Below are 12,782 nucleotides of genomic sequence, written 5' to 3'. Positions count from 1 at the left end.
GTAGATCAGAAAGGAACAGAGACCATATACAGTAACAGTCACCTTACGGGCAATACAATGGCACTAAATTCATATCTCTCAATAGTTACCCTGAATGTGAATGGGCTAAATGCCCCTGTCAAAAGACACAGGGTATCAGAATGGATAAAAAAACAAAACCCATCTATATGTTGCCTCCAAGAAACACATTTTAAGCCCGAAGACACCTCCAGATTTAAAGTGAGGGGGTGGAAAAGAATTTACCATGCTAATGGACATCAGAAGAAAGCAGGAGTGGCAATCCTTATATCAGATCAATTAGATTTTAAGCCAAAGACTATAATAAGAGATGAGGAAGGACACTATATCATACTCAAAGGGTCTGTCCAACAAGAAGATTTAACAATTTTAAATATCTATGCCCCCAATGTGGGAGCAGCCAACTATATAAACCAATTAATAACAAAATCAAAGAAACACATCAACAATAATACAATAATAGTAGGGGACTTTAACACTCCCCTCACTGAAATGGACAGGTCATCCAAGCAAAAGATCAGCAAGGAAATAAAGGCCTTAAATGACACACTGGACCAGATGGACATCACAGATATATTCAGAATATTTCATCCCAAAGCAACAGAATACACATTCTTCTCTAGTGCACATGGAACATTCTCCAGAATAGATCACATCCTCGGTCCTAAATCAGGACTCAACCGGTATCAAAAGATTGGGATCATTCCCTGCATATTTTCAGACCACAATGCTCTAACGCTAGAACTCAACCACAAAAGGAAGTTTGGAAAGAACCCAAATACATGGAGACTAAACGGTATCCTTCTAAAGAATGAATGGGTCAACCGGGAAATTAAAGAAGAATTGAAAAAAATCATGGAAACAAATGATAATGAAAATACAACGGTTCAAAATCTGTGGGACACAACAAAGGCAGTCCTGAGAGGAAAATATATAGCGGTACAAGCCTTTCTCAAGAAACAAGAAAGGTCTCAGGTACACAACCTAACCCTACACCTAAAGGAGCTGGAGAAAGAACAAGAAAGAAACCCTAAGCCCAGCAGGAGAAGAGAAATCATAAAGATCAGAGCAGAAATCAATGAAATAGAAACCAAAAAAACAATAGAACAAATCAACGAAACTAGGAGCTGGTTCTTTGAAAGAATTAATAAAATTGATAAACCCCTGGCCCGACTTATCAAAAAGAAAAGAGAAAGGACCCAAATAAATAAAATCATGAATGAAAGAGGAGAGATCACAACTAACACCAAAGAAATACAAACTATTATAAGAACATACTATGAGCAACTCTACGGCAATAAATTTGACAATCTGGAAGAAATGGATGCATTCCTAGAAACATATAAACTACCACAACTGAACCAGGAAGAAATAGAAAGCCTGAACAGACCCATAACCAGTAAGGAGATTGAAACAGTCATTAAAAATCTCTAAACAAACAAAAGCCCAGGGCCAGACGGCTTCCCGGGGGAATTCTACCAAACATTTAAAGAAGAACTAATTCCTATTCTCCTGAAACTGTTCCAAAAAATAGAAATGGAAGGAAAACTTCCAAACTCATTTTATGAGGCCAGCATCACCTTGATCCCAAAACCAGACAAGGATCCCACCAAAAAAGAGAGCTATAGACCGATATCCTTGATGAACACAGATGCGAAAATACTCAACAAAATACTAGCCAATAGGATTCAACAGTACATTAAAAAGATTATTCACAGAGCTAGTCTGAAGGTTAAAAGATAAGAGTAGTAAAATCAACTATATCTATAATAATTAGTTAAGGAATGCATAAAATAAAAAGATGTAAAATATAATGGCGGCGAGGAGGAGAAAAACGTTTTGGAATGTGTTCATATTTAAACAACCACACATTAAATGGACAGCTATATACATAGGTTACTATAGACAAATCTCATGGTTACTACAAACTGAAAACCTATAATAGGTACACAAAAAATAAAGAGGAAATAATCCAAGCATAACACTAAAATAACCAAATCCCAAGAGAAGAACAGAGGATTACAAAAACATTCAGAAAGCAAACAACAAAATGGCAATAGGTACACATATATCAGTAATTACTTTAAAGGAAAGTGAACTAAACAATCCAAGCAAAACACAAAGCATGAAGGAATGGACCCATCTATAAGCTGACTACAAGAGATTCAAGCCAGAACCAAAGACAAATACAGACTGAAAGTACAGGGTTACAAAAAAATATTCTATGCGAATGAAAATGAAAAGAAAGCAGGGGTAGCAATACATGCAGGACACAAAACAGACTTTAAAACAAAAGTTGTAATAAGAGACAAAGAGCATTACATAATCATAAAGAGAATCATTAATAATAGTAATGATTATAGTAGGGGACTTTAACACCACATTTACATCAGAGGATAGATCACAAAGACAGAAAATAATGCAATAACAGCAAACAACATATCAAACCACATGGACTTGATACATACAGGATATTCAATCCCCAAACAGCAAACAAACAAACAAAAAACAAATGGCAGAATACACATTCTTCTAAACCGCCCATGTAACATTTTCCTGGATAGATCATGTTATGCCACAAAACAAATACTAATTAAACAAGACTAAAATCATATCAAGCTTCTCTTCCTACCACAACAATACGAAACTAGAAATCAATTTTTTTAAAGATTTTATTTATTTATCTGACAGAGATCACAAGTAGGCAGAGAGGTAGGCAGAGAGCAAGGGGGCCAGTAGCAGGCTTCCCGCTGGGCCCAATGTGGGGCTCGATCCCAGGACCCTGAGATCATGACCTGAGCCGAAGGCAGAGGCTTAACACACTGAGCCACCCAGACACCCCAGAAACTAGAAATCAATTATAAGAAAGTAGAAATTTTAAAATGTAGAAGTTCTACATTAAAAAATGTAGAAATCCACCACAGGAAGAAACAAGTCCACAGATAAATGAATGGATTAAGAAAATGTGGTACAGGGGCGCCTGGGTGGCTTGGTGGGTTAAAGCCTCTGCCTTTGGCTCGGGTCATGATCCCAGGGTCCTGGGATCGAGCCCCATATCGGGCTCTCTGCTGAGCGGGGAGCCTGCTTCCCTCTCTCTCTGCCTGTCTCTCTGCCTACTTGTGATCTCTATCAAATAAATAAATAAAATCTTTAAAAAAAAAAAAAAAAGAAAATGTGGTACACACCCACACATACACACACACAAAGGAATATTAGTCATAAGAATAATATTTTGCCAACATGACAACACAGACTGTCCCAGAGAGTATTATGCTAAGTGAAGTAAGTCAGACAAAGACAAATACCATATGATTTCACTTATATGTGGAATCTAAAAAACAAATGAACAAACAAAACAAACAGAAACATAGACACCGAGATCTGATGGGTGCTACAGAGAAGGGTTGGGGTAACGAATAAGGTGAAAAAGACTAACTTTCCAGTTATAAATGAGTTACGGGGACTAAATAAATTATAAACAAGATGAAATAAGTTATCAAGACAACACGGGGATGTAAGGTACATCACAGGAAATATAGTTAATAATATTGTTAACTTTGTATAACCACAGATGGTAATGCCTTATTGTGGTGACCACTTCCTAATGCATATGAATATTGAATCACTGTATTGTACACCTGAAATACAGTATTATATATCAATTATAATTCAGGAAAAAAAAAATCAAGCCAGTCACAAAAAAAGAGAGGATGAAGAGTGTACCACTAATAGCAGAACCAAAGAAGGAAGTCAAAATGTCAATTTTCTATTACAGACCTAAAGATAAACAGAACATATATAAGCTTTATCTTTATATTCATAAAATCTGAGGAAAATAAAATCTTTGCTCTTGGCCACTTGGAAAGTACTGCTATCCACAGTTAGTTAATCCAATAATCTGTCTCTTCAAAGGAATTAATTTCAACTATAAACCCAGACTGCTGCAACATGAAAACTGTCCCAGGAATCAGGGATGTAGTCCAGTTCTGCACAGATAAATTCAGTTTTCAGCACATCTACATCAGCTGTCAATGGTGGAGTAATGGAGCTGTCCACACAACTCCTTTAACAGACTGAAAATATGAAGCAAAATGACTCTGGATCGCCAACAGATTTAATTTATTTAGAATCAGTAGCAACTCCGGATGATTTAAAACTGTTTTTTAATTTGGTTTGAGTAAATCCAAATGTTCTTTTTTTTAAAAAAAGATTCGAAAGAGAGCATGTGGGAGCATGAGCCAGGAAGGGGCAGAGAAAGATCTAAAACAGACTCCACACTGAGCGTGGAGCCTGACATGGGGACCGATCCCACAACCATGAGATCATGACCTGAGCTGAAATCAAGAGTTGGACGCTCAACCGACTGAGCTACCCAGGCACCCCAGATTCATGTATTAATTCTTGACCACAGTAGCCATGTGACTCCTGGCTTTCTGATAAAAAAAATTTTTTTAATAAAAACCTCAATTTAAAATTTAATTTAAAAACTTTAATTTAAACATTTACTTTTACCCAAAAGTAATTTTTCAAAAAAACATGGAAATAGGCATTGAGCAATTATTTTCCAGTCAAATTGATACCAAAAAATTTTATAGTGCAATTAGATATATTTTTACATTGTTTTTATTTTCCTCAAACCACCAGAAAGAATGCATATTTCCCCCAAATATTTGATGACATACTTTAGTTCAGGTACTCCACTGAAGATTTCTTTGCGGCTTAGTTCAGAAATCCCATTTCCAAGAAATACTTTTGTTCCATCAAATTCTTTGGCTCCTTTTTTGCATTTGCCTTTAATATCAGAGTATATAGAAATAACATCTCCAGCTTTCATAACTAAGAAAAAAGAAAAGCGACTTATACTAATTAGACCGCATTTTGGTAGAAGAATAGTGAAAATTCTTTAAGCTAAACTCGGGACGTCTAAGGGCATCAACAGTGGGCATGAAGAGGACTAAACTGGCTCATTATCTCAAAATAACCCCTTATACTTTTAAATGTTCATAATCTATCTAATGGGAGATTATTTTTCTAGGAGAACAAAAAAATACAAGTTTCAAAACATCATATCTAAATTGGAACCCTTTGGCAAAGCAGAAAATGAAGGATATTTAATATTTAAATTGTTTTTTCCAAACCTAACATTCCCTAAACAATTTCATGTAAGTTTTGGTATCTTTGGCTCACTCCTCAAAGTTCTAAGTTTTCTTTAAAAAGATTCATCAAAAATGTACACTAAAATCCCTCAAAGAAATGTTTCTAAATCCCATAACCCTGTTGTTATTTCTCTGGTTTTCTATTATAGAAATTAAGGCAGAGATTTTAATGATAAGTACATTCATATATATGTCTATGTGTATGTATGTATATACATGAGTGTGTGTATACATAGGAACATGTACCTACGTGTGTGTGTGTGTGTGTATATATATATATATATATATATATATATATATATATGTATGTACATTACTCAGAACACCTTGAAACTACACAGCATATGGAGTTGATTCTTATGGCTGATTAAGTTTATGTTTTGTATCCATTTCATTAAATGATTTTCAGTAACCAATCCCACTGACTTTAATAATGGGAAACTCAATTCCACTTTCATGTTCTTAGACATAGCCTGTCATAAATTTGTCTAGCCCATTAACTTGGGAACAGTAGTGAGCAATCTGTCAACTAGGGCATTCGAAGGACTGTTCAAATCACATAGATCAAACGTCAATGAACTTTTCCTACAAAGGGCAAGTGAATTCCTTGGGCTTTGTGACCCACATAAGGTCTCTTGGCATATTCTTTGTATTTTTGTAAAACAATCTTTTCAAAATGGAAAACCCATTTTCAGCTGTGAGTCATGCAAAAACAGACATGGGCCAGACTTGGCCAGTAGTTTAGCACAACCTAATATAGGTCAAATTGTTCGTTTCACAGATAAAATAACTTAAGTCCACAGACCGAATAACTTTTGAAAAGATCAAAACCCATGTGGCTTGACTTCAAGCCCAATAAATTAAGACTGAACCACAGTGACTAGCTTATTAAGCACATGTCATCAACTGAATGAGTAAATTAAGAATACTGGCTTTTATTCCAATATTAAGATCCCAAGTTCTAAAGGTTATCCTCACAAATAACGGAAGTCTGAGGGCAATGGAGTTAAGACTACAAAATAAAATTTCACTGACATCTTACACTCTATTAATCAGTAATGATCCTATAAACATCATCTCACACACTCTTTTATGGAAAAAAAAATGGCAAAAAAACATATACAGATGCCCAATTTGTTAGACCATATCAGATAAATCTCTTTCTAGCTATCCCAAATGTAAAACTTGGAAAATATCTGATAAAAGTAAATTTGAAATGCATCTGAATGATAGTTTCATACATTTTCCACTTGATAATGTATACAGATTTTAAAGAATCTTTTCTTGTACAGGGAGGCTGAAACACTGCACTTACTTTTTTTTTTTCTTTTCCTTTAAAGACCCTATTCATTTACTTGACAGACAGAAATCACAAGTAGGCAGAGAGGCAGGCAGAGAGAGAGGAGGAAGCAGGCTCCCTGCTGAGCAGAGAGCCCGAAGCGGGGCTCAATCCCAGGACCCCGGGACCTCGACCTGAGCCGAAGGCAGAGGCTTTAACCCACTGAGCCACCCAGGCGCCCCTGCACTTACATTTTGAAGCTGACACAATTCCTGGAACATAGACGTGGGCTCCTCTTAACACTGCATTGCCACATTGTGCTCCAACAATTGCTTCACAATGTTGTTTTTTTATATTCTTCCTAGAGAAGTAAGATGAGCAATTTTGACAGAGTAATACACCTCCAACCCCCACTGAACTTTTTAATGTTTCAATCTAAACCCTAAATAACCCCTTTACTCCTGACTGTCCCAAGATCATGCCACGAATGAATAAATAAGAAAAAGAAGTTGAAAAAAAGGATAAATATAGAGGAAGTGGTTTAGAGAGGGGAATGGTATGCTTTCTATCTGGTAGAAAGCAATAAAGTATCACCAAAAACTGCTTAATAATTCAAAGAGCACCAGTTTCCATGGTGGATTTAGAAGGGAAAAATAAGGTCCTTATCTTCAAAGACTGAAAGAGACAATATACAATGAATTCTAAAACATTTCTAAATGGTATATTGCTGCATGGTCAACTAGTCATTTTTTAAACCAGAGGATTTTATTCTTCCTTTACTGTCCAACTTTTTTGTTTTCCAATTTCTCACCTTCTATTCATTCCATTAGACCACTAACATCTGAGTATTACTTCTAATTCACAGAAAAGATGTTTTCAAAAGTCAGGGGATGCCTACGTGATCAGCCTTGAATAAAGACCTTAAGCACTGAGTCTCTTATGCATGTCCGTGCTGGCAATATTGCACGTGTTGTCACATCTCCTTGCTGCGGCAAAGAAGTGAGTCCTCTCTTTCTTCCATGATCTCCAGATGGTCAAATCTCACAGAGCTTCTCGGTTTTATACCACTTGTTTCTCATGTTCTACCTGCTCATTCCCTATCTACTTCTTAAAGAGGTCCATTCCCCCAAGTTCTAAAACATGCTGCATCTCTTCTCACCTCGGATTCTACTCTCGGCGATCTCAGACTTTCAATAATCACTTACAAAAATGACCTATGTGTTCTCATGCTTGGCCCTTCTAGACTTTGAATTGGTATTTCTAATCACCCACTACCATGTGTATGTATATGTAGGCTATGTGTATGTAGGTTTCTCGTGGTTACTTCCAACTCAGCAAGTCCTAAACAATGTTACCTTTCCCCTGACCCTCCATCTTTGGCACATCCCAAATCTTTCCATCGTTCCGTTGCCAATCTTGAACTAAGTGTTGTCATCTGCCTCGATAACCAAACTGGAAGCCTCAACGTCTTCCTAAATCCTCAAACGTAATACTTGCAGTGTTACCAAATCACACCACCCCTAATTCTCTGATAGGTCTTCCAGAACCAGCCTCCAACATCAGACATCTATCAGCTTCTAACTTGATCACTGAAATAACTTCTTGCCTTTTTTACCTTTAACGGTTTTCAGATCTTTATGTCTTTGGTGTTCTGCAGTTTCATTCTGAGGTAGACATGGAATTATTTTTACTTTTGGCTTTAGACTCATTATACTTTTTTTTTCTTAAGATTTTATTTATTTTAGAGGGCTGGGGAATAGGAGTATGAGTCAGTCCCAAGCAGACTCAGAGCTAAGCTTGAAGCCCGAACTGGGGCTTGATCCCATGACCTCATGACCGTGACCTAAGCTGAAAACAAGTCAGATGCTCAATCGACTGCACCAACCAGGTGCCCCCAGACTCACTGTACTTCTTAAATCAATTGTGGAAAATTCTTAGTCATTAAATTTCTGAATGCTGTCTCTCATTACTTCTATTCTCTACATTTGCAACCTATTAGAAATATGAAGTATCTTTCCATTCTGTTTTTTACTCGATTCAACTTCACATTTTTATTTATCAATCTCTGCTGCATTCCAGATCATTTCCCATGGGTCTTCTACTTCAATAATTCTCCATCAGTTGGGTCTAAGGTACAATTTAACTCACTGAACAGATTTTTTATTTTAATGATGATATTCTTATTTCTAGACTTTTTTTCAATTCTATTCCTTTCCTCTTGGGATCTTTACACTTTAGATTCTGCTTCTGTTCTTAATCATTTTAAGAAATTTGATTTTAAAGTCTCTACTAGATAGCTCTAATCTGCTAAAGTTTGGGGGGAAATCTGATACTTCAATTTGTGGCTTATGCTCTCACTTATGGTGGTTTGAATCCTCATGTAGCTTTCAACCTCGTGTAGCCTGGATAGAATGTGTGCCTCTCGAAAGCAGTTTTGCCTGGCTTTTGCCAAGCACCTGAGGAACTGGCTTGGGATTAAGTTTTTAAATTAATTTCCCAGATTTTTGGTTTTAAGACCACTTAGGTAGCATGACTTTGAATTCCAAATCTTTATAAAGCATGGAACCATAGTTTCACATTCACAGATCTGTCTTCTTCAACCCAAACCGCAAGACAAGAGAGATCTAAGAGTGCCTGGGTGACTCCATTGGTTAAGCAGCTGCCTTCAGCTCAGGTCATGATCTCGGGGTCCTCAGATCAACTCTATATCAGGCTGCCTGCTCAGCAAGGAGTCTGCTTCTCCCTCTCCCTCTGTCCCCCTCTCTCCCTCTAATAGATAAGTAAACCTGTTTAAAAAGATGAGAGATCTAACTCCTTAATTATTGTCTTGCACTGACTTCTGGATATGTCTCACCTTATCTCCTATATTAAAAGGAAAACCTCTAAATGTAGAAGACCAACCACTTCCTCTCCCCCATCTCCCAAACCCCGAACATTCACTCACAGGCTTACTGTTCTGCTTTCAGTTACTCTTCATTCTAACCCCTGAATATCCACTTACATGGTCAATCACTCAGTTGTGCATTTTGTTGCCTTATTTTTTATTTAGTATTCCTAGGTGTATGCAAGTAGAAACATTTTTAGATATCTAGGTTACCAAATTGTTGGAAATAAAACACTCTAAAATGATTTCCTAATTGGTTTCCAGTCTTATAATTTTTCTTTTAAACTTTTTTCACTGTAACCCATAGAAATGCACTTAATATCACAACTCAGGACATATGTGTGTATATATGTATACACATATATATTTATACACATATTTATATCAAACATTTTATGAAACACAATCCGTATATGCAGTACAATAGGATACCTTATGAAATATCCCATTTCTTTTTTAAAATGCTTTAAAAAAAAGGACATTAAATTGATTTTACAACCTTCTAATGGATCATGACCTCCATGTGATTGAAAAAAATAGCTTTATGCTACTATCAGTATTCTTTGGTTCCTATGTTCTAAGCAAAAAACTAAACATTCTTGGGGCACCTGGGTGGCTCAGTGGATTAAAGCCTCTGCCTTCTGCTCAGGTCATGAGCAGATCCCAGGTCCTGGGATCAAGCCCCGCATTGGGCTCTCTGCTCAGTGGGGAGACTGCTTCCTCCTCCCTCTCTCTGCCTGCCTCTCTGCCTACTTGTGATCTCTGTCTGTCAAATAAATAAGGTCTTTAAAAAAAAAAAATAAAACTAAACATTCCTTAATTTAAAAAAAAGAAAATCTTTTACATTTCACAGCTGGCCTCTCCCAACTTCTTCAACCTCACCGTTTCACCACCCTCTCTGAAAAAGCAACTAAAGAGCCAAACTTGATCACTTTGACACAAGCCAACTTGTATTTTCGGGCGTTGGTACTTCTGCTTTCTCTCCACCTCCCATAACCTTGGCCATCTTACCCCACCAGCCTAATGCCTAAACACGATTCAAGGCTCAAATGAAATAATAACTACTCAAAAATCTTTACCAACTTCCTTTCACTCCATCCTTCCTATTCTGTGCTCTGATACTTTATTAATACCTCCACTGCAGCACTTTTAACAATCCTGATTCATACAAAGGTTTCCTGTTGTTAAACCAATCAACTGCATTTCATTCATCTTTGTAACACCCTTGGGTCTTAGACATAGCACCAATCCGAAAAATGTCTTGGGATATAGAACCTTGCAGTTTTAAGCAGAATGTTTTTATGGGAATAACCATTTCATGGAGATGACAGAAAGACGGGCTACAGAAAAAAAGAGTTAACATAGCAGTCCTGAATTACTGTCCTTTCTTTGGACAGCACTGTCCAAAGGTTGTCCCTGCATTGTATAAGACTGGTCCCTGGCTGCCATCTGGGAACTCGGATTTCAGAAGGATACCCACTATTCACTGATGAGAATAGCTCACTATGCTTAAATCATCTGTACAAATATTACGGTTACAGCCAACAATGACTTTCCTTCTGAGAGGCCAGAATGTGGGCATGTGCCAGGCGTGGAGTGCTTACATGACCAGATGCAAATAAAATCCTGGACGCGAGTTGCTAATGAATTTCCCTGGCTGGCAACATCTTACAGTTTGTCAAGCCTGTTCCTGAGGGAATTAAGTGTTTCCTGTGTGACTCCATCAGAAGAGAATTCTGTAAGCTTTCAACTGGTTCTCCCTGTACTTTTTCCCAGGTGCCCCCTCCCTTTGCTGATTCTGCTTCAGATTACTTCACTGTAATAAATTACAGTCACAAGTACTACTATATGCTGAATCCTATGAGTCGTCCTAGAGTCATCAAGCCAGGGAGTGGTCTTGGGGATCCCTCAACACTAGGACTAATTGTATAAAAACATAAGATCCCAAATATGCAAGTATCAAGGTATAATTCAGCTTTGCTAAAGGGGAAAGTTTGAGGCAGCATAGATAAAGGGAAATGTGAGTTGATGCAGGGCCATAACACATGCTAAAAGTTTAATTTTTTATTGCAATATTTATAAATAAAGAAGTAAACATTAAAGAAAGAGGGCCTTCTGATAGTACAGTAATATAGATGGGAGGGAAAAATCATATGAAGGTAGTCAAATTAAGAAAAAAACTAGTAAAATAGCTTTAAAAAATGAGGTGTCTACAAATTAAAGAGTGGGATTATGAGAATGTCCCACTAAAATACATAGAAAAATATAAACTTACCCATTTGGCGCTTTTTTTTTTTTAAAGATTTTATTTATTTGAGACAGAGTGTGAGAGAGAAAGCTCTCATTCGAGCACAAGCAGGGGGAGTGGAAGAAGCAGACTCCCCACTAAACAGGGAGCCTGACATGGGGCTCAATCCTGGGACCCTGGGTTCAGGACCTGAACCAAAGGCAGACACATAACCAACCAAGCCACCCAGGCGCCCCTCAATTTGGCATTTTACTGCACATATTGGCAACTCTACACCAATAGGAGATAATGATTATAATTTTAAGATGTTGTATATTATTGCATGCCAACAAATATTTCTTTTTCGGCAGGCCTGCCATCTGTACTTAATCAACCATTTTTGTGCAATTACTTGAACATTCTATTGCATTTACCGTATTATTTCATATACACAAACAGCAATTGAAATATTAAAGTGCTGATACTAACAAGAATGATGAAAGATGGAAATCAAGCAGGCTCAGAGAGACGAATACAGCCTCATGTGGATCTCAAGAGAATTATGCTACTGGATTAGTTATTCATTGCAAAGGAAAAAAAGAAAATTTTCTGACCTGTTGAAAATATTTTGCTGAGATTTTTGTCAAAAAGGGAGGTACACTAATTAAAAAAAAATGTAGAGATCTTTAAAAATTATGAATTGAATGTTGACCTAAAAAATTCTACTAGTATAAACTCAGTCTTTAGAAAATGAGAAGAGAAGCCTGGCATTCAATTTTCTCCTAAGTTTCTCAAATAATGTTGACATTGATACTGTCAAATTCAACACTACAGCCTTATGTTCAATCTCATGACATTACCAATGATAAAACCTTAAGCAATGTTAAAACAGATTTAATCAGCATATTAAGTATCATATTAAGTAAACTGAGGGAACCAGAATTTATGGTGAGAAATTACTTTTAAAATTATTAATTATCTACAAATACAGTTTCACCTCTATTCGGTATTTTAAATAATTATAGGATATTGAGTATACAGTAAAAGATCAGTAAAAGACTGAGAGTGTATTTCTTTTTCTCAAGTCTGTACAAAGGAAGAAAGAAACAACGATTTGAGAAGGGCATGCCATTTATAATAAAACTGACCAACACCTATATTTCCATTGAGGAGGAGTAACTGTCTGACACAGAAATTTGGATCAAATCTAGTTCCTCG

General features: G+C 36.7%; 1 protein-coding gene across 1 annotated transcript in view; it reads right to left on the bottom strand.

The window, feature by feature from the left end:
- Positions 1-12,782, bottom strand: part of NSUN6 (NOP2/Sun RNA methyltransferase 6) — a 65,399-nt gene that overhangs the window by 39,441 nt on the left and 13,176 nt on the right. Inside the window, exons 4-5 of the mRNA XM_059184011.1 lie at positions 6,705-6,814; positions 4,701-4,854 (exon numbers count right to left, since the gene is read on the bottom strand). Of these exons, the coding sequence (XP_059039994.1) occupies positions 4,701-4,854; positions 6,705-6,814 (264 nt within the window). The remainder of the gene's footprint in view (positions 1-4,700; positions 4,855-6,704; positions 6,815-12,782) is intronic.

This window comes from Mustela lutreola, chromosome 8 (assembly GCF_030435805.1).
Source record: "Mustela lutreola isolate mMusLut2 chromosome 8, mMusLut2.pri, whole genome shotgun sequence".
NCBI lineage: Eukaryota > Metazoa > Chordata > Mammalia > Carnivora > Mustelidae > Mustela > Mustela lutreola.
Note: the sequence above shows the minus strand (reverse complement) of the source record. Positions and strands in the feature narration are given on the sequence as shown.